Here is a 23,649-nt window from a genome sequence, read left to right as displayed (position 1 = left end):
AAAATAAAGAAAAAATTAAAGGAAGAGGTAAAAAAAGGACAAAATAAGAAAATTGGTTAAAAAAATTAAATAAGAAAATTGAATAAAAAATATTCGTAATAAAAAGAAAACAGCTTAAAATTTTATTAAAAAAAATTAAGTAAAAGATAAATACTAATAACTGCCTTTGGTAAAAAGAAGAGAAAAAATCGAGCGTGGGCCCCTGCTTGCAGACTGTGGCTCTTGTCTCAAGTAGCTTTGTTTTATGTGTGCATAAGAGGCTCTAACTCCCCTAAAGTCATGGGGAATAATGAAATGTTTAATAGACAAATAGTTATTAAATATATTACTTCATGAATGTGTTTTCTACTCTAGGAACAGCTGTATCTTAACATACAATAGAAAATGTTGATTCAAACAAAACTTCATAGTTCTATATACCTTATAGCAGAATGGGATGAAAATTTATCTCAATTGCTTTTAGTTGGGAAAGAAATTTTCCTTACATTTCCTTACTCTCCTGTTAAAATGAATTATTCTTACAGTAAAATGAAAATTCTTTAAACTTTTTAAGGTGGGACATTATGGTGAGACATACATAATTATACTCTTTTGTCTTTGAAGAAGGTGACGTCCTTGACCTAGTGGTTAAAGCTTACATCTGTCATGAATCAGTAGCTCCTCACCTGTAGGTTTAAATCTTTGGATTATTTGTATGTTATGAAGTTAAATAATCTGATTAATGTAATTTAATTTTTTGGCCTATATAAAGGCACTAAAATAGAAAAAAACAATAAACTAAAGTGTTGTTTGATTTTTTAATGTACCAAGTACTCATATAAACATTTACAAATAACATCGTTCATAACAACATAATATGAATACAGTAAATTATAGCAGTAAACCTTCAACACTGTACAATATTGATTTCTTTTTGTTTGCCCAGATGAAGGCAACAATTTATATTAATTTTTTTACAAACACAGTTTTTTGATGATTTTTTTTTGTCAAGTAAACTTCTTTCATGGATAACAACAATATATTAATTTTTTACAAAAGGCAGTTTTCCATTGATTTCTTTTTTTATCAAGATTTTATTAAACTTCTTTGAATGAAAGCAACAATATGATACTTTGAAGCTATTTGCTAGTCAGTTATCGAGTATTTTGCTTAAATATATTAAAGATAACAAATTATTATATTGATTTATGTTATGTAAAGCAATAGTAATAAAGTGTTATTTTGTTGTAGTGAATAATATGTGTAATTGCTTTTTCTGAAGCCAACAGTTCATTGATTTCTTGACCAAAGTTTGTTGTTAATTACCTTTATTGAAAAGCAATAAATACAATATTATCAATGTGACATTTATTGTCTGATAACATTGGTATGTTTAATGAAGATAAAAGTATATTCATTAATTATCAGCTCATTATTGAATAGATTGCTTTTATTGAAGGTAACATTATTTTTATTTATTGCTCATGATTTAAAGCTACAATTTGCTTTTGTTGAAAGCAATAATGTGTTGTGAAGTCCAATAAAGAATAAGTAATTGCATTTACTGAAGGTACTAACATCATAATATTGATATCTTGCCAAAGTCATTTGCCTGTTGATTTGAAAAAAAAAATATAAGTCAATAATTATATTGATTTTAATGAATCTAGATTGATTACCATCATGACTGTATTGTAATGTATTGTAATAAAGTCAATGTAATATTAGGTTAACTGAAGGCAATAATATATTGATTTATGTTAAAATCAGTATATGTTTTACCCTTGCTGAAATGTAACAATAATATTGTTAAATTGTTGAAGACAATAGGAGATTGTATAAAGAAATATTGTTGTAATTCTTATCATAGTTTTTACTAAAGGTAACTATTTTGTTGACAAACTCAAGAACTTTACAACATTATACTGTTTCCAAAGGGACAGTTTCGACAAATGTGTAATGCATTAAGTTGTAAAGGTGCAAAAATATATTAGAATATGAATGTGTCTTTTAGAAATCAGGGCTACAAAGTTATATAAAAATTTTGATCAACAAGTGCAAGTTAATAAAATATCCCAGATTTGTGAGAATAATACAAAGTAATTTTATTTTAAAAGGTGATGAATTTATATTATCATTATTTTTGTTGTAAGTGCCAATAGATATTTATTTTTCATTTCAGAAAGTTTTTGTCATCCCTGTCAAGAGTAACTTCTACATCCTCGTAATTTATTGTAAATTAAATTGAGTTGTTTCAAAACTAATGACTGTTTCTATTGGTTCCCATCATTGTCACTCTGGAAAGTTCGTGTTACATTCATTGCTCACAAAGTTTGAGAACCTTTTTGGGTGGCAATTTGTGAGAATAACAGTGCATTACTTCCGTAACTGCTGTCAATAAATCTGTTTTTCTCGAATTTGATTTACGACTCTGATTCAGAGAATTCCATTTTGTGACAGTAGGCACGTTCTAATGATCTGAGTTTAAACGCATGACGTCCCCTTTTGCAGAAGAAGCAGAAAATTGCAGCAAGGCTACTCCTAAATGACTTGTTCACCGCACAATACAACACGAAATTTACAGAAAAGTTGATTGCCTGCATTAAGTTTGTAATACTTTGTACAATTTTACTTGTGTAAGTGTTACTTCCTCCGCCAACTTGGTAAATGAACTTTAAAATTTCTGAAGGCGATACTAAAATGAGGAATAGGACTACAACAGCAACGAGGGTTGCCGTTACACTGTTTAAGGCGTTATCTGTTTGCCGCCGTCTCGCTCGCATTTGTTTCTTTTGTGGCGTTGCGTTCCGCGATAATGATTGTTGAGGACTGTAACGCCAGCTTTTATTAGTGTATGTCCGGTGTTCATCATTATTTGAATGTCGTCGATGTTTGTGATGTGTTGGTGAATAGTGTATGAAAGAATGGGCGTGTCTATCTTTCACAGAGTAATTTGATGACATACTGTTCGAATTGTAAGAGAACAGCTCTCGTGGATATTTTGTAAGAAGGACTTCATTTTTCTGAGCAGGAGCCATTGCATTTCTGAGCGTTTTGGCTGTGTGAATTTTATAGATCAGGCAGACATTGAAATATAGTAGGGCTATGCATGGAATGAAGTCAAACAGTATAGCCCAAATAAGCCTTCGTATCACAACAACCTTTTCAGTAAATTCTGGTCTTGATTCTATCTTGTAATAAATTTTACCATCACAGTCTAAATGTTCTTTTATTATCTTCTCGAAGCCTATGGGAATGGTTAATGCTAAGCATACAAAATACACAACTGCAATGATAATCCTGGTCTTTTTTAACGATATCAGTTTTCGTGCTTTGAATGGATGACACACAGCAAGATAGCGTTCACCTGCCATAGCAACTGTCAGCCAAGTGCTTGTCACGATAAACCATGTAATAAGGGCTCCGCCCAACCAATGAAAGAACAGTACCCCACTAAATTCTGAGTACTTTTTATCGAACTCAATTTGAGTGTAGATGAATGCCAGTAGGCAAAACATGAAGTCTGAAATCGCAAGTCCGATTAATCCAATGTGAGCCGATTTTTCCATTTTTGTCAATGACCTACTTATTTTTTCACGAGTGAGCACCATAAAATTGAGCACATTTCCAATCATTCCAAAACCACACACAATAGGCACACCTACTTCCATTGTGTAGTAAGTGATAAGTTTTTCCATGTCCGCCTGCTCGGTCGAGATTGATTCCGACCCATTTTGTGGCGCTAACAACGATGACGCTGATATGTTTTCAGTGATTGTACTGTTACACGGGTCCATTGCAACCTGAAAATAGAAAAAAATATTTAATGGTTAAAAATAAACCTTATACAAGTAAATGTGAAGAATTTTATATTTGGCATAGTTGTACTCATAATTATACTAATCAACTTGAAGCATCTTTTTTGTGACAACTGGCATTATAAAGAGACTTTAAATTCCTTTTTGTGAAAGAACTGACCAACTCCACCTGTGTTGATAGATATACATTAGCTCTTCCTTTGGATAGTGTTTTGAATACTTTTTGATATGATAGATATTTGCAATGCATTTTATACTGACACACTAATGCCATGCCATGCTGATTATTCTAATTTAAAACAAAAAAAAATTGTGAAACACATGGGGGAGGTCTAAATGTTATTTAATAAAAAAAGCCCCCTAACTCTTTGATCCTAGAATATCAGAATTTAATTGCAACACTGTGTTAACTAGTTCTTCAAGTTTATTATGGTACAGCAATGTTGTGTTTGGCTGGCAAATTGTCAGGTACAATGAATGATCACTCTTGTGTTATGATGTGTATTGTGTCACACATGAAAAGTATCGGAAGTGAAAGTCCCTGATGCATAGACAAGGTGTTTGATTGCAGCGTTTGATTCCGACATAAATAACATATAAGTAACTGTTGTCCCACTGTTTTATTGTGTGAATAGGAACATTTAAACTTACTGACATTTACTGAAACATGACTGTAATATTGTCAGTGGGTCTGTTGCAAGCCATTTCAAAGCTAAAATGGATTAGATTTTGGGGGCGTTTAACTAGGCTTTTTATAATTTAAATGTGAGCGAATGTTTTGACATGAAAATGGAGACAAGTTCCTGCTTAACAAATAAAATAAATAGATTTAGTCAGCAAATAATTTAATTTGAAAACTGGCCTATTATTTTCAGTGCAGTGAAACCTGTAGCTAAGAATTGATTTACACTAGAATCTTTAGAAATCATTTTTTATTTATAATTATTGAATATAATGGAAACATAATGCTTAAGTGGACTGGAATTTTTTTCCAGAGATTTCTATACCATTTGATGAAGATCTTTACAAAAAACTTTTACCTGTGTCTGTAACTATGAAATAATTGTGCAAGATGACTTGATAGGGGGCGTGGACGGTAACTTGCACTTTCCAGTACCGTCCATGAACAGGCTCAATCAAACCGAGCCTGCAACATTTTCAATTTTGCCGTGTTGGGCTTTCTTTAGGGATTCTTTATTTATCTATTTGATAAACTCAAATTGAGCAAATTTGATAAAATATTTTATTACCCTTTTCATATTTCTCTATATTAAGCATTTTAGGATTTTTATTCTCAGCCAAACACTTAAAATGCTGCCTTAGGCAATATGGTAATAGATTTTTAGAGTAATTCTACACTAGTTCATGACAAAAAATTGAGTGTAGGACAAAAGCCCCCCCGGACGAAAGCCCCCCCATCCAAAAATGACAAGGTGGACAAAAGCCCCCCCCATGAAATTTTCACATAGGACAAAAGCCCCCCCCCCCCCATCAAAAATACAGGTAGGACAAAAGCCCCCATCTTTTTTTCACACGCGCAGGTGCTCAAATTCATCAAATTTCACACAAACTTTTAAATAAAAATGAATAATTTTGTTTAATGCTTTATTTATAATGTAGGAATGTTGAATGAATGGAGAAAGTTTGATAAAAAATTAAGATAAATGCATGCAGCAATATAATTATATTTTGAAAATACCAATCATTCAGTGCAGAAATGTAGTAAGATTTTAATTTTACACTAAATTTTTAACAGATCAATTTTAATTATATAATGGACTATGTTACATACATGTGATTTTTCCAGAATTTCATACCTTTGATGAAGACACAAAAAAACACCTTTAACTAACTTATATGTCAAATTTGACTTGAACTAAATTGGGGGGGCAAATTTGATCAATATTTTATTTTTTCTTTTGTCCTATGTAAGATTTAGGAGGTGCTTTTTCAGCCAACACTTCAATTTTTAGAATATGGAAAGATTTTCTAGAGTTATTGTACCGTTATGCCAAAAAATTAAGCAAACTTGGCATAAATTGTGTACTTTGCAGCACTTGGTTTTCAGTAAACGTAATTTTCTACTCAAAGTATCATTAAGCCATCAAAATGCTATGATCTTTATTTTTCGAATAATATTTTTTTGGTTTCCTGTAACAATTTCTTCACATATGCAAATTTGCCATATTGCTGAGCTGACGTACTGTTGCTTTTTTATCTTTTTGGAAATAAGTACAGATAAGTGATTTAGTATTTTGTATGGAAGTCAAAATACCAATTTTGTTACCTTTTTCACAAATATTTTATATTCAGCACTAATTCCTGAAGGTGATAAGCACTTCACATGATCCTAATTCATTATTACAACATTATTAAACACATGTTCCCTAATTCTCATCAAAAAGAAAAAAATATTCATTTCTGAGGCTAATGTGTTTTTAATTATGTGTTTTTTTTTGTATACATGTTTGACTATAGTTTGAACATCTTTCAAAGTATGCATGTAGATTCTCCAATGATAAATTAAATTTTGAAAAAAAGTTATTCTTAAATGCTTAGAGTTGAATAATAAATAAACGTTTGAAACATTTTGGTAATTATTTTGAAATACAAGTTTCATAAAGTTGTGAATGCAGATTAGATTTGTAATTAATTTGTTAGAATTTGCATTTGAATGTTAAGAGATTCAGTATCAATTCAATATTGTAAGATTGTTTTTCTTTAAGCATCTGTTTATCTATAAATAGATTTTATGTTTTCTGAAAGGCATTGAATAAAACAAACCAGGAGTACACCAAAAAACTGAGGTACTCAGGGAGTGTAAGAACTGAAATTGATCTTAAAATTGATGTAGACCAATGACCAGCATTGTTGTATTAAAGCCAGATGTTCAGACGCTTATCATTGTTGTTAGTAAAAATAAATTATTAGGCTTTTGATTTTAGAATCCTCAAATCCCTATTATCTACAAATGGGTAGTTCCGAATTCATACGAGGCCTGAGGTCCATTCTACAAATTCAGCATACTGCAAGCCTGGGTTCAGCATGAACAGACCATAGATCATTTAAAACCAAACTGTCTAGGTACCATATGACCTAAACTGTGTTAGTGCACCGTAAAAACCAAACCAAATAAACAAAGACAAATTAAATTATTTTTCCTGATTAACAAAAAGGCCAATTTGCTAAAAAAATTGTTTTCTGTTAGGTTTTTAACCCTTTACTTGTTGATTTTTTTTAATAGATTTGCCTAGCTTTGAATTTAGATCAGTATATATAAATCTTAACAAATTTCAATAACAAAATACAATAGTTAAGCCACTAACAGTATATATAGCCGCTGGTCTGATACTTGATTAAAGTAAATATGGTATTTTAATGCTTTTTATTTCAATATGTAAAATTAGAAATCAAATTTTGTATATTTTAACTCTGTTTCAAACAGAATTATAGGACTTATATTTTATCACAATTATATGAACTTACACTAAAACAGTGTTATAGGACTTATATTTTATCACAATTATATGAACTTACACAAAATCAAGTCTAAAATTTTCCCCATTGCTGTATGGACAAATGCATAATTTCTACTAGACGCCGCTTGCAATCGGCGTCTAATGAACTTGATAATGCAATTACACCTGATCATATGGATTGACAATTAAAAATGTATATTTCACACAGTTTCTTACAGTGTTATATGATTTATATTTCATCAATGTTGCAATTATATTAACCTAGTTATGCAATCTCCATCTGATCATGCAATTTCCTGGATAGGATCACATTCTCTTGCATACATCCTATAAACTCATTTCCTCAAAGTGAAATATAGTCATAAACTTATTATTTTTCCATAATCACAGGAGTAAATTTCGTTTCTTTGTAATAAGCTGGTGCAATTTGAGAGTTTCTTCAGGCAAATATACCAAGATGCCAAGAAATGATCTTATTTCCTTTATATAATTAAGTATTTTCAAATGCACAAAATAAAGAACATGTTTCTGAGTGATGAATATCATTTGTTGAATTTTTGTGAAATGGACTGCTCTTACTTTGAATTTTGGAATAGTCCATTTCAAAACTGTTAATGTGGGGAATTGCCCTGGATTCCGGCAAAAGAATTCGTAAATTGAGGGCCCTGTAGAGCATATTAAGTATCATTTCACTCAACTTGAGAATCCACCACATAAGTATAGGAACTGGTTAGCAGTAATAGAATATGCTTTTTGAAAGTAAAGCTACAGTCTCAGTTACATCCCGGCAGAGCCCCGGTAGACGTCTGGGGTGATACGGGAACAAGTGGGTACATCCGTAACTCTGCCGGAACATCCTGGATGATCCGAGTAGATCTGACATTTGACCCTGGATGGAATAAAATATTTAATATCGCCGGGGTGTTCCAGGATGATCAGGGCAGTATAGCTTTGCCGGCTTTATCCTGAACTCTGCAGGGAACGACCAGGGAAGCACCGTAGCTCTACCGGCACAAACTTGGGATGATCCGGGGTATGATATAGCCGGTAGAGCCCCGGTGAATGCTGGCAGAGCTCCAGAGGATGACGATGGAGCTACGGTTGATCCCAGTAGAGCCCCAGCAAAGCACGGTTCATTTCAAAAGAACCACGACAATTTGCGATGATTGCACTTGTTTATATTAAAACCGTTCCAATTTCCCTTCCATCCAGTCTTGCATTAGGATATTTCAGAAAATCATCATGAATTACTATTCTGGAACAATAGATATTATATTAAATAAAAATTATTTAATGTATCAATGTAATCATTTTCGCGCGTTTTCTATCCACCGGGGTTCTACTGGGGGCTCTGCCTGGATCATCCTTGGCTCCACCGGGGCTCTGCCTGGATTGACAGGGGCTCTGCCTGGGTCAACCGAGGCTCTTCCGGGAACAACGGTGGAAGTAACGGCATGTCAACCAGAGTTTTTGCCCCTATTTGATTGATTGATTCTTACCCCTGTTTAATAGTTACAACCCCTGTTTGTTTGTTTAATTCATTTCCCTTCTTTGATTGACTTTCTCCATCCTTTTTCCTTGCCCTTCCCCCAATTAATGGCTGTCTTTAAGATTTCAATATAAAATTGTATATTAAATTTAAAAAAAAAAAGAAAAAAACCCCAAAAAACCCAGATAATGAATGGAATAATTAAGTAATAAATAAATGGTCTTCCTTTTATAACTTGCATTATGAAAGCACTGTGATTGAAGAGTAATCACAGATAATTCATTTTGTATAAATGACGTGAGCATGATATTTGTGGGGAAATGGTTCTGGGAAAACAGTTAAATAACAGAAATGGACGTGAATGTTGATATTGTTATTGGTTATAGATGAATTATCGCATTCTTGCTGCACATTATTGCCTTCCTCATAGTTTGCCATTTCTATCTCTATCATATGTTTTGGTGACAAAGGGGTCAATAAGAGATAATAACAAAGGTGTTAACAATTTATAAGCTGATACAAAAAACAACAATTATGTAGGATATTGCGCATTCTATTTTTTGTAATATTCGTGTTAATTAAATGTGTAGGCTGTAGTTGACAAAAGTTGCCTAGCTAGTTGCCCATCGTTACTTATTTTACAGTACGAATGTACCTGAAACTGCCTTGCATACATATGTAACCCACCCCTGTTTATCAAGTTACGTTTTTCTATATTAGGATAAGTAGATCAAAAACCAACACAATTTTAAATATCAATACATGTTTTGCTTTATTAGCGTCATCAGTAGATACATAACAAAGGAAATGATGTAAATGTACCATACAGACGTCTACGTTAATATACACCACGTTTTTCTAAATTGTGTAAGCGGTAATAATTAATGTAAAATATACACCCCCTTATTTTAACCATGCTTGTGAAATAACATGTTTGTAATTTTGTATAACAAGGGATGTGATCTACATACTGTGATATGAAACATTCAGCTTCAAATAAGCTGACAGTTTAATTTCAGTTTCCCAGCATGACTGTTTGCAATGATTGTCAAAGTGAAAGTAGTAACAGCTGATAACAAATGGGCTAATATAAAAACTCAACACTTTGTAGGATGCAAAAATTTACCCCTTTACACCCTATATATCTTTAATAGATTTGTCCATATTTCAATCTTGGCAAAACTTGATTTATCTCTTTAACGAAATATTTCAAAACAAGAATTGACTGTCTGAATAGTGAAAAGTGTAGACAATGTTCAGATGTGTTCTGCACTGATTGCATTGTTTATTTAAGTCACCACTTTCAGACTCCATCAGCAATGTGTAAGGGTTAAATTGAAATTACCCATTTAAATGTGAAGAAACTAACAAAACAAAAATAATAATAAAAAAATAAAGGGTAAAGTTTTCATTTACTTTTTTTTTATACCTCATTTCTAGTATCACTTGAAATAGAAAGGCATTAAAATGTCTATATGCATTATGCCAATAACAGTATAATGTTATATACCTTATCACTTAGGAAAGAGATTTTAATCCATACATTACAAATAATTTCTTTTGTAAAACACAAAATAGTTGCTCCTATTTCTTCAGTGAAACACAAATAATATACTGCTCCTTAGAATCTTAAATAGAGGTTGAAAACAATTGACCCTTTTTTCATGCATTATCATCATAATTCTGCAGAAGTACAGAAATGCATTTTAAACCATATCCTGTAAGGTGAGGGTTTTCATAAGTTTGATGACCTCCAGCATATGAAAATATATGTTTGATATGGTAATAATGTGTATCAAATTTACTTGATTTTTCCTGTAAAGAAACTAGTTTCATCATGCTAAATTTCTTATGCAAGAGTATGATGTTATTTGACAATTATGATCTGATAATGAACTTACAGGGGCCATCGATTGCAGTCAACTATTTTTACATGAGAGTCTCTGGCCCAGAGTTAAGGATATTAAAATCATGCATCAATGGCAACTACTTGTATGATTTCATCCATTAATTGCATGATTATATACCTTAAGCTTTGTGCAAGAATATTTCTTAATCAAGTTACATTGATATTTCTTGATGTTTGAAAATTGATTCCTGAAGTTTAAGAAATATACTGCACCCAATGATATTCATTACATCACATCTCTATATTTTATTTATGTTGCTGAAAATTATGTCTTGATATTTGCCAGTGATGTCTGTTTTCTCAGGAGTGAAAAAAACAAACAGATTGTGACAAAATAGATAACAAAAAACATGAACAATATCGTAACTGTCTTGTACTCCATTACTTTTGAGTAGGGGTAATAAAATAGTGGTAAAAATTCTTAATTTAGCTGTTATATTTTGCGGAAATATTATAGAGATAAGTTTTCATAAAACTTTTAATTCTTCTTATATCAGAAAGATTATATCATAATCAGAGCTGCATCAGTACTAAGGGTGTAGTACTTAAGTACCAGTACCAGTACTTGGCAAATTATGCAGTACCATTACCAGTACCAGTACTAGATTTTAGCTCGGTACTGCAGTACCAGTACTTTTTTTGGTGAAGTAATTAAGTATCAGTACCATTACTTTTATATATTCATCAAAGTTTGAATAAATACAGTGTCAAACAAATAATTGCAAATATTATTCAGCAAAGAAATAAAATCATAATTTACTTTAAAGTTAACATAACATGTTTACAACTTTATAGTTTTAACATACTTTTTACAAACAATATTTACAACATACATGTATATTCATGTCATATCTAATTGTTTAGTAACCAATCAACTGTATAAATACAATGCAAACATCTTTCATTTAAAACACAACAGTCTTTTGTTGCCTTTCACACCTTCACACCTCTGTTCAATTTATACCAAAGTAATATCAACGTTTTTTTTGGTGCTAACAATATCACTTTTTTCACTTGAAATGGGTTTATTTAGAATAGAAGAAATTAATAAGTGTTTATTTTGCTCTTTTACTAGTAAATACAAAGTAATAAAAGATTTTAATAAGGATATTTTAGAGTGAATAGTTATTGAGTCTGTTTATCTTAATTTAATTTTTACTTAAAGTCTTTGGTGTTTTTTATGATGAATACTATGTTAACATTTGAAGAGATATTGCAGCAAATTATCACTTACTTTTTCACAAAAATAAAATATAGTTCATGTCATTTACAGCTTTATTTTATGAGAAAAATTGATGCTTTTTAAATTTTTATCAAAACCAAAAATACTGGGTAATGCAGTAGCAGTACCACTTTTTAAGACAGTAATGCAGTACCAGTACCAGTAGTAGCCAAATTTTGTAAGAGTAATTCAGTATCAGTACCAATACTTGCAAAATCGCTGCAGTACGTACTGCAGTACCAGTACCAGTACCAGTAATGCAGCTCTGAGGACCACACATTAAGAACCTACCAGGCAGTCACTCTTGGACGTTTTAACATTTTAGATTAACATTCCCCTGTACATTTTACCAACCAATTAATTCTGATATAATAAAGTTTGTACCATTTCAATACTTTTTATCAATTCCTCGAGATTAGTTTACAATTTTTCATATTCTGTAATCAGTAAACAAATGAGAATTTTATGCCATGAGATTTCACATATAATCCCTACATAATTATCAAGCTTAACGGTTTTTCATTGATGTTTAAAGTGCCAATATTACCTTATCTTCATGAAATTCAATTATTAGGCAATTCCTGCGAGGTTCTCAAAATATACCTTAGCCATTAATTTCATTTGATGACATGTTATCTTCATCTTCTTTGTACAAAATCAGTTTCTGTTTTCTAATGGCCATCTTTTTTTTAACAGAAACCAAAGATCTTGGGGAGTTTATTGCTCATCCTACCATGCAGGTTGATCCCCTTATACCAGATTACATCAGCATTCAGATTATTTTTAGCCTTAATAATCATTGATATGAAGTAATGTAACTTAAGTCCTAAACAATTTCAAACCTCTTATGAATCAAGTCCTAAACAATTTCAAATTTCTTTTGAATCTATCTTGGTACAGAAGATGCCACACACATTCGAAGTATTGTCTTTATTTCAAATCTAAACTTTGACTCATTGAATTCCATGGGATGTAATAATTTGCCTTGTGAACCTTCTTTTGAAATCTAGGGGATATAATCACTTACCTATGAACTGGTTGATTAAAGGGGAGATAATTTGACTATGAACTGTTTTGTTCTAGGGGATATAATGATTTGCCTATGAACTCTTAGGTTTATTGGAGGTATTGCAGACTTGCTTATGAACTTTTTTTATTCAAGTGAAAGAATGCATATGAATTGGGGTTTTCTTCAGAGGGAGATACGACTTTGCCTATGAACTATTTTATTCAAGGGGAGGAGACTATTAGTCTATTGTTCACATTTTTTCTTCTCAATGTAAAACAATTTTATTCTCAAATTATTTTATTCAACTTGAATAATCCAATAGTTAACCAACAAAAATTGAAGAAAAAAACACAACATCCATTTTGTAACAGTCATCATAGTTTTGATTGCTTCATCATTAAAAGACTTCAACTTTTATTTTCTGTATGATTATTATTATGCATTAATAAATTTATTAAAATGTTTAAAAAGAGTTCAAATTCATATTTTACCAAAACATTAAAAGAAAAAATCCAAAATACTTTTAAAAAAATAAAACTCAAAGGACACTGACCTTTATTTTTTGTCTTCAAATGTTTTTTTTTTCTCATTAGTTATCCAATTTGTAATAGTTTACGATCACATTCCTTTATCCGACATACTTTCACAGGTTGGACAATGTAGTATAAGTATTTAAATAGTTTAAACTTTTTAAAATCCATGCAATTTCAAATATGTATACAGCACTCTTATATTAGTCTTTTTCTCTTGTATATTAAACTATACAGTACAAAACGGTAGATAAACAATTTAACTATTTAATCGAGTTGAAAAATTGAGAATATTTGAAACAAAAAACCAAAATTAAATGATTCCTTCCTTTGTTGAGACATTGAAAAAACTTGATTGTAATGCAATGTATATGTAAAGACACATATATATGTAGGAGGATGTTCCTAGTGGAATAATTGACAGCTGATTACCTTCCTTTATATGCGAGATGACCGCATTGAATTTTTTAATCAGTTGATATTTTCATCTAATTATCTTCTTTTTTTGTTTCGAAAAAGAAATAAATTCAATGTATTTATTTAGAAATGTATCTCTCCATACTATTTATACTGACTAAATAAATTTTTATCAACTGCCGAATTTTGGATACAATTTCATCTTAATGTATACATTATTATGCATGTATCCGGTATTATGTCCAGTAAATGTTTGTTGGCTTATGGATTGCACATGATTTATATAGCAACATAATGGCAGAACCTGTGAAATCAGGTACTGAAGGTATTGACTGATAAATACAAAGCATCTACAATTCACAAATTAGCGAATTTAACCAATTCTGTTGATAATTGTGCCATTGGTTTATTCACTAATTGGCTTATATTTTGCCGTCTCTCAACGATGAAATTTAAAATGGTTGGTTTTTTTAGATACTATATATAAATATATACTTATTACATCATTTAAAGCATGGTTAACTCTAATAAAAATTATAATTCTTTAATCAAACCCACTTATAATTCTCTAATCAAACATGTGTACAGAACTATCCAATGTTGGTGGTTCTACTCAGGTGCCCGTTTGTGCATGAAATTATGTAAGGAAATTAAGGCACTTGAGGTCTTCCTCCACCAGCAAAAGCTGGAATGTTGCCATAATTATGCTTAAACTGTTTTGGTGCAATGTAAACCCCCCACCCCAGCAAAAAAATAAATAAACCAAAAAAAATAAATAAATAAAACCATTGGTTTAAAACAGTAAAGCAATAAATAGCACTTTTTCTATAATATAAAATTTAAATTAAACATCAAGGTCATTTGTTTGGTATGCAATAACTGTTCTTCAATAAATTTATTGTTTGGACATATTGTACATTTTGTACAGACAAATTTAACAATAAATTCTTCGAACAGAATACCCTTTGTTTAAAATTTATATTAATAACAAAATAGTAACTGAGGCAAAATGATAATAACTTGATTTAGCAAGTTATGACAAAAAATTAATTATGATGTATTTATTATACATATTTATATTTCATTATGCAATATTATTATGAGAAATGTTGTAAACATATTGACTGTACTCATGTTACATTAATACATGTACTAATAAATTTCCATGAATGTGTGAAACGAATGACAAACAGTAAATATATTGTTACATTATACTAGAGATTTCGTAATGCCATTATTTACAGGCTTGCGAAATATGCAAACATTATTTACAGAAATACATATCCTTTTATCGTCAGTGACGTTTTGCTGGCAATATTTGAAAACATATGCAAATTAGGTGTGATAACAAGCTCATGAGACTGATTAGCGATTTATTATACATGTATATTACGATTTCACAATTGTCATTGTTATGATGTTTATTATGCGATCTAAACCTAGTGTAGAATAAGCAAGTCGTGACAAAAAATCAGGAGTGCTGAATGAGGTACGTAATAGTATTTGGCTTATTTGAATACGTGTATAAAGCTGGTTATTAGTGTGTAGATATTTATGGTATAATTACTAAACAGATGCTTATAGTCACAGTTGACATGATTGGTGGTTGACATGATAGTGCAGCAGTGCCGATTTTCAGATTATAAAGCTGGCTATGTAAATATCGACTTTCTTTGAATTTTGGAACAGTCCATCCTTATCATCATCAACATCATCATCAACATCATCGTCAACATCGATAACATCATCAATATCATCATCATGATTGATTACAACCACCAAGAAGATTATCATTGTTATTGTCATTATAAGAGTCATTATTCTAAAAAAGATAATATCAGGAAACTAGCAGAAGTTTTGTCGGTTTTTTAGCTCGACTATACGAAGTATATGGAGAGCTGTCCTACTCGCCCCGGCGTCCGCGTCCCCGTCCGCGTCCAGATTTTAGATTAAAGTTTTGGTGCAGTAAAATATTTTTCACTATAACTTTGTCATTTCTTAAGGTATCAACTTCAAACTTCAAATATATGTTCCTTATCATCAACCACATCTTATGTGACAAGGTTCATAACTCTAACACCAATATTTTCAGATTTATCTCCCCTTGAACTTAGAATTTTCCTTAAAAAATACTATTTTTTACTGATACTTCTTTATTTCTTAAGGGATCAAACTCATACTTCAAATATATGTACCTTATCATCATCCTCATCTTATGTGACAAGGTTCATAACTCTAGCACCAATATTTTCAGATTTATCTCCCCTTGAACTTAGAATTTTCTTCAAAAAATACTTTTTCTTACTGTTTCTTCTTTGTTTCTTAAGGGATCAACCTCATACTTCAAATTTATTTACGTTATCATCATCCCCATCTTATGTGACAAGGTTCATAACTCTAGCACCAATATTTTCAGATTTATCTCCCTTTGAACTTAGAATTTTCCATAAAAAAATATTATTTTTTACTGTAACTTATTTATTTCTAAAGGGATCAAATTCATACTTCAAATATATTTACGTTATCATCATCCACATCTTATGTGACAAGGTTCATAACTCTAGCACCAGAATTGCAAGAATTATCTCCCCATAAACTTAGATTTATTTACTAGAAAAATGTTATTTTTTATTTCAACTTTTTTATTTTTAAAGGTATCTACCTCAAACTTCAAATACTTATTCCTTATCATCAATTACATTTTATGTGACAATGTTCATTACTCTTGAAGCAATATTTACAGATTTATCTCTCTTTGAACTTAGGATTTTCTTTAAGAAATATAATAACTTCTTTATTTTTTAAGGTATCTACTTCAAACTTCAAATATATATTTCTTATCATTACACAAATGTTGTGTGGCAAGGTCCATAACTCTAGCATGACTATTTCTAGAATTATTCCCCTTGATCTTGGAATTTATGTTAACAAATGTTATTTTTTTACTATAACTTAATACATAATTATACATAATTGATTTTTCTTTCATAGTTTTGTCTTCCTTACTGCGTCCAGTATTTTATTAGTCGAGCTTGGCTGTCTCCTGTGACAGCTCTTGTTCTTATCGTTATGATCTTATTACAGACTACAAACAAACTTTTGTTGTTAATGCTGATGTGTATATCCTGTTATACATGAATGTAAAAGTAATGCAGAAATTGTGCAATTAAGTAACATAGTCCTAAATACTAGGAACAGAGTAAGTAATCAGACCAATTTATTTTAATGTAAGACTAGTAGAAATAAATAAAATGAATTTTGGCATATGGCTATTGCATGGTGCATGCATTTTCAAGAAATTGGTTACTTTTCAGCATCATTTTATAAGAATGACAACCTGACTACGATAAAGAAGTTGACTTAGTGTATCAGATATAAGTTCTATTAATAATCACTAAGCATAGAGGATTTTTAGAAGATTTGGCTAGGATAACAGAGTAATTAACAATTTAGGTATATCTTTACATTGGACTGGTTCAACTTTAAATTTGCAAGAGTTCATTCAAAGTGTATGGGGTTTTGATAAAAAAATAGAGCTACAAACACAATTGAACATGCTGGCCTGACTCTGTACTAGTGTCAGAGGCTAAAACACAATTATACAGGCTGGCCTGACTCTGTACTAGTGTCAGAGGCTAAAACACAATTATACAGGCTGGCCTGACTCTGTACTAGTGTCAGAGGCTTCTCCCACGTTTGGTTCCAACAGGGTAAAAGTAACTAATTGGAAGTTGGCTAAATGTTTTGGTATATTTAGTATTTCTGTTTATTAGTCCCCTACCGGTTTAACCGGAGGGGACTTTAGGTTAACCCTCTGTCCGTCTGTCTGTCTGTCCGTCTGTCTGTCAGTCTGTCCGTCCACAAAACTGGATCCCGCGATAAAGCAAAAAGTACTGAAAATATTTTTATGAAACTTGATATATGGATAGATGGCAGTATGGAGATTATGCACGTCTTTTTTTTTCTTCCTATGTTGAAAATTCTGGTTGCTATGGCAACAAATAGTCTGAAAATATGGCAAATTTAACACATAAACTGGATCCAGTGATAACTCAAAAAGTACTGAAAATATTTTTATGAAACTTGAAATATGGGTAGATGGCAGTCTGGAGATTATGCACATCTTTTTCTTTTCTTCCTATGTTGAAAATTCTGGTTGCTATGGCAACAAATAGCCTGAATTTCAAGATTTCTGATTTAAATTTTTCAGCTTTTTCACTATATGTTCTTTATTTCTTAAGGTGTTTACTTCAAACTTTAAATATAAGTTTCTGGTCATCAACCACATCATATGTGACAAGGTTTATAACTCTAGCACAAAAAATATCAGAATTACGTCCCTTGAACTTAGATTTTTTGGGGGAAAAATGTTGTCTTTTTTAAATAACTTCTTTATTTCCTAATGTATCTACTTCAAACTTCATATATATGTTTCTTATTATCACTCGACATTTTTGAGAAGGTTAAATACTCTAGCAAGACTATTTCCAGAATTATGTCCCCCTTGAACTTAGATTTTTTTTCGAGAAACTGATATTTTCACTCCAACTTCTTCATTCCTTATAGGATTTACTTTAAAATCCCACATCATAATAATAATGACACGGTTGTATAAACATAATTTCCTTACTAAGCATGGAAACTTAACACATTACTGTGATATAGACAAACTTATTAGTCCCCTACCGTTTTACCGGAGGGGACTTTAGGTTTACCCTCCGTCCGTCTGTCCGTCTGTCAGTCCGTCAGTCCGTCCGTCCGTCCGAAAAACTGGATTCCGCGAGAACTTGAAAAGTACTGAAAATATTTTTATGAAACTTGGTATATGGATAGATGGCAGTATGGAGATTATGCACGTCTTTTTCTTTTCTTCCTATGTTGGAAATTCTGGTTGCTATGGCAACAAATAGGCTGAAAATATGGCAAATTTTACACATAAACTGGATCCAGTGATAACGCAAAAAGTACTGGAAATATTTTTATGAAACTTGACATATGGGTAGATGGCAGTCTTGGAATTATGCACGTCTTTTTCTTTTCTTCCTATGTTGAAAATTCTGGTTGCTATGGCAACAAATAGGCTGAAATTATGGCAAATTTTACACATAAACTGGATCCAATGATTAAGCAAAAAGTACTGGAAATATTTTTATGAAACTTGACATATGGGTAGATGGCAGTCTTGAGATTATGCACGTCTTTTTCTTTTCTTCCTATGTTGAGAATTCTGGTTGCTATGGCAACAAATAGGCTGAAATTATGGCAAATTTTACACATAAACTGGATCCAGTGATAAAGCAAAAAGTACTGGAAATATTTTTATGAAACTTGACATAATTATGGGTAGATGGCAGTCTTGAGATTATGCACGTCTTTTTCTTTTCTTCCTATGTTGAGAATTCTGGTTGCTATGGCAACACATAGACTGAAAATATGGCAAATTTTACACATAAACTGAATCCAGTGATAACTCAAAAAGTACTGGAAATATTTTTATGAAACTTGACATATGGGTAGATTATAAACAGTCTTGAGATTATGCATGTCTTATCTGTTCTTCCTATTTTGAAAAAATATCAGTTGCCTTGGCAACAAATAGGCTTAAAACATGGCAAATATAACAATATTCGTGATTAGTCAAAAAGAGCTGAAATTTTTTATGAAATTGCATCTTTAATTCAAGAGTTATCTCTTCTTTAAGAATTTTGCTTTTAAAATGTTATATTTTGGTAACAGGGATGTTTCAAATATTAACTTTAGAGTGTCCTTCAGTCCGTCTGTCTGTCTGTTCATAAAAACTGTTTCCTGTGATCACTTTTAAAGAACTTTTCCAACAAGTTTACTTAAAATAGAGAAAATTGAAACATTAGTGAATGGCCAATGGCCCTTCAGAATGTTGATGGGGTTCTAAACGGTAGGGGACTTATGGATTGCTTGCAATACTATGATAATTGCTTGTTTTATTATGTTTTGTGGTTGATATTTTCAAATACAGACTTCATCCTCAAATTCATTATAAATGGCAATACACAGGAGTGTATGACAATTAAAGAACTTTTTGAGGGACCGGTAGGGGACTACTGTATTGCCCGCAATACTATCAAATGCTTGTTTTAAAAGAAATATGTTGCAAGTAAATTGTGTTAATTAGAGATGTTTCTCTTATGTCATTAAGGAACACTGTAAAACAAACAAAATGAAGAATTTTAAACTTTAAGAACTGTATGCAATGTATACATAATAATACCTTGGTTCACTTCACAATATTTTACTTTTGAATACATTTTTTTGGAAATTTTCATGAAAATTGGCATTAGGTCAAGGTCAACTAATTAAGACTTATAATTAAGTTGATGGCAATGAGATATCTTCAGTTGGATATTGTTGTTGGTTACAAAATAAACTTAAAGACCATGTAACCTAAAAAAAATGGTTTTATATCATAAATCTGATGCTCAAATAAAGATTTATCAATATTGTAAGTTTCAAAAGGCATTGTTAAGATATTACTGAATTTATTTCATGTTAATAAAGGGAGGTAGTTTGAAATTTATTTTCAATAAAGTCTAAGTTAGTTTTTTTTTTTAGATAAAAAAAATGAATGCATTTAAATTTCAACTTTTAATTATAATGTATGTAAACATTTGTTGCACATATCTAACATATTCTTAGAAGTTTGGAAATTCTTTTAGAAGAATAATTATATACATACAGGTATATAAAACTTCACATAACTGTATGTTACGTCCCTAATTACAACATACATGATCTTTAATGAAAGGGAAAATCCAAAGAGATGATACATTCTATTTTTCAGATCAATGTTTACAGAATATTCAAATACAATATTCATTCCTATTTGCATATAAAGAGCTGAAATATTAAAGTAGAACCATTTTCCTGTTTTAAAAGCATTAAGCAGGAGAAATTTTGTCATTAATTACATTGAAGCCAAAGTTTGGAGGGAATAAAATGATTTTATTTATGCAATGATTTGATTCCCTCCCTCTCTTGAGTATTTGAAAGCCGCACCGCGTGTCATGTAAGCATGCAATAAAAGAAAATTAAAACATTGCTTTTTGTCTGAATTGAGACAGTGAGTCATTCAATATGTTTCTAATGAAATCTGAAAATAAATTCTAATTTCAAAGCATGATATAACTATATCAAAATAATAGAAAAAAATTGGTCAAATTTCATAATTTCTATTGAAACAACAGACAACAGTCTCTTTAAATATATTAACGAGAAGAATAAAAATCTGCAAAATTTGGTTGTCAAAATTTTTGAAAGCGCAAAATTAATGTTCTTTGTTTAATTAAAATCTAAAATTGTAAAATACTTTGTAAATTTTAGCTGTATGGTGGCTATGAAAAAGTTGCCCCCTTCATCTCAGATTTGGTATATTTTTCTTTTTACTGGATCAATATGTCAATATCTGAGTATTATTATGAAAATTGAATATTACTTATTTTAATCTGACAAAAAGTTTTGAAAAGTAAGAAAAGCATTATATTGTATTGTGTAATTATTGCTGACATTGAAGTCTATATGATTAGCTTGCCTTTCTTTTCAGATGTATTGAGATAAAATACAAAGTACTGACTTTTCAGGTTTTTTTTCATTAATACCATAAATAAAGTGAGTAAAATTGTAACTTTAGCTTCATTTGTAAAATGGAATAGCTTCTTTCATATAAAGGAGAGGAACTTCTTTTACTTTTGGAGACAATTTGTTTGCTTATTTAACAAAAAATGGAAGCAATTCCTTGCCTGTTATAAATATAGCTCATTGACCTGGATTATGCTCAATTTAAAGGGATAAAATAAAAAGATTTATTTCAATAAAACGATGTCTATATGTGAAGTACAGGACATATAGCCCGTGGGATATTATATATAATCTGGACTTCAAGCAACAATTTATTGTACAACATTAACACAGGACATATGAGAAGCTCATGAGACTGGTTGTAGGCTTTGTCATAAAGAAAAACTGCCAAATCATCTTTACTTGTTTTGAGTAACTACAATTCCACTCAAGGTTGTCAATTATCACAGTGTTTGTTGCTTTTTTAGCTAAAATATATTCCAAGAGCAGGGAGAGCTATTGTACTCAAAAATGTGTCTGGGTGCTGTCACACTTTGGTTAAGTTTTTGTTAGGGATATGTCCAAGGAATTGTCAAGCACTGAAAACTACAGGCAGCCTTTGTTTGTATTATAATTAATGCCCCCTTTTAGAAAGGAGCGTTTATTAGCAAATATACAGTATTTATTATTATGTACTTATGCTATTATAACCCATCAAGTGATTATGATTCAAGAGTTTGCTAACTATGACTGACTATGAGAATATAATTGTCTAATAGAATGAATAAATATAATAAAAGGAATGTGTGCAAATAGTTAATAGCATAGTCAACATAATATTGGCATTGCTTGCAAATAGGTTACCATTTCTATATCCTGATAAGAATTGTAAATAATAGATAAAACAGAGATAAACAACTACAAAAACATACATAATCAAACATGCAACATTTTCTCAGTGAATTTTGATTGAGATTTGTTCAGCATTTATAAATGAGAAGATTACATACGGAAAACAATCAAAGACGGAAAACAATCAAAGACGGAAAACAATAAAAAATCAAAGATGGGTAACTATACTGAAATTGGTAAAAGAATTGTTTCCAGTTTTTAGATTGAAAACCAAACAATCATACAGATATTCTGCCAGATTTCAAATGATAAGTAAACAGTAAAACTTTCACATCACTTAAATGATGTTGCAAGAAACCCTTTTGTGTTTGGGTTGATTTCAAAGAAGTTATTTGATATGTAAATAAACTTAGTCTTGTTGCATAGATAAGAAATCGAAATTTTATGGCAATTAAGTGTATTTGATACATTTTAGAAACATTTCATTGCAAAAGGTCGACTGTGAAATTTGAAAACTTAAAGATTGGTTTTCCAATACCGGAATTGAATCTGGTTCAAATTCCTGTGAGTATTGTTTTTATTTGTTTGGGTCGTCAGACCAAACAAATAATGGTAGCGAAATTTCAGAGTCTAATATTGTTAATTGCAAATGCCGAAAGGAGTCCACTTTTTTGAAGCGGTTACTTCCCTTTTGTATGTACACTAAAGCCAAAAAATTCAGGGGAGATCACTGTGTAAAAATGGTCAAAGACAGGCGCATCAATTTTCAAGCAAAGTAATTCCCGAATGGTCGAAGATTTCTAAAATGGTTTTATTGTATTTTCTGATCGAAAATAACTAAATACTGACACAGAAGTTTACGACAAACCTAACAACAAGTAGTTCTCAAAACAGCTTAAAACTAGCGATTTAAAAGAAAAAAATATTTTATTTTGTTACAAGTATGCAACAAATTACAACGCATTTAAAGTTAAACAATAGCGTTGTCAATAAATGCACAATCACAAATTACGCGGATGAATATGATTTTATCAATGAAAATACTATTTTTAGCCATGTCAATTACCGAATACTACACAAACCGAGTAGTGGAATATATAGATTCTACATGCCGGACTGTTTGGGCGAGAGGATTTTCGCTAAAATATTTACTTCAATTTTAAACAACAGGTTTACCCTGAACAAAATACCTCGAAATTAATAAGGATTACAAACCCGAACTGCAATGGAAGTTCTAAATTTAGAATGACTTGATATATTATTCAGACGTTCTGTGTATAACTTCTCCGTGGTACAGTGGTAACGCGCTGGCTTCGTGAGTGAGAGGTCTCGAGTTCGAATCCCAGTCGAGGAAA

At 30.9% G+C, this 23,649-nt stretch overlaps 2 protein-coding genes across 2 annotated transcripts in view; one reads left to right on the top strand and one right to left on the bottom strand.

Annotated features, from left to right (window-relative positions):
• The window catches only part of LOC132756962 (ATP-dependent DNA helicase Q4-like), a 246,443-nt gene that overhangs the window by 124,257 nt on the left and 98,537 nt on the right, over positions 1–23,649 (top strand). The window lies entirely within an intron of this gene.
• LOC132756965 (uncharacterized) overlaps positions 1,962–23,649 on the bottom strand; it is a 91,700-nt gene continuing 70,012 nt past the window's right edge. The window contains exon 3 of the mRNA XM_060748109.1: positions 1,962–3,782. Within this exon, the coding sequence (XP_060604092.1) occupies positions 2,403–3,776 (1,374 nt within the window). The 5' untranslated portion in view covers positions 3,777–3,782 and the 3' untranslated portion in view covers positions 1,962–2,402. The remainder of the gene's footprint in view (positions 3,783–23,649) is intronic.

Source organism: Ruditapes philippinarum, unplaced genomic scaffold, assembly GCF_026571515.1.
Source record: "Ruditapes philippinarum isolate M1 unplaced genomic scaffold, ASM2657151v2 ctg568_1_1_1_1, whole genome shotgun sequence".
In the NCBI taxonomy this organism is placed as follows: Eukaryota; Metazoa; Mollusca; class Bivalvia; order Venerida; family Veneridae; genus Ruditapes; species Ruditapes philippinarum.
Note: the sequence above shows the minus strand (reverse complement) of the source record. Positions and strands in the feature narration are given on the sequence as shown.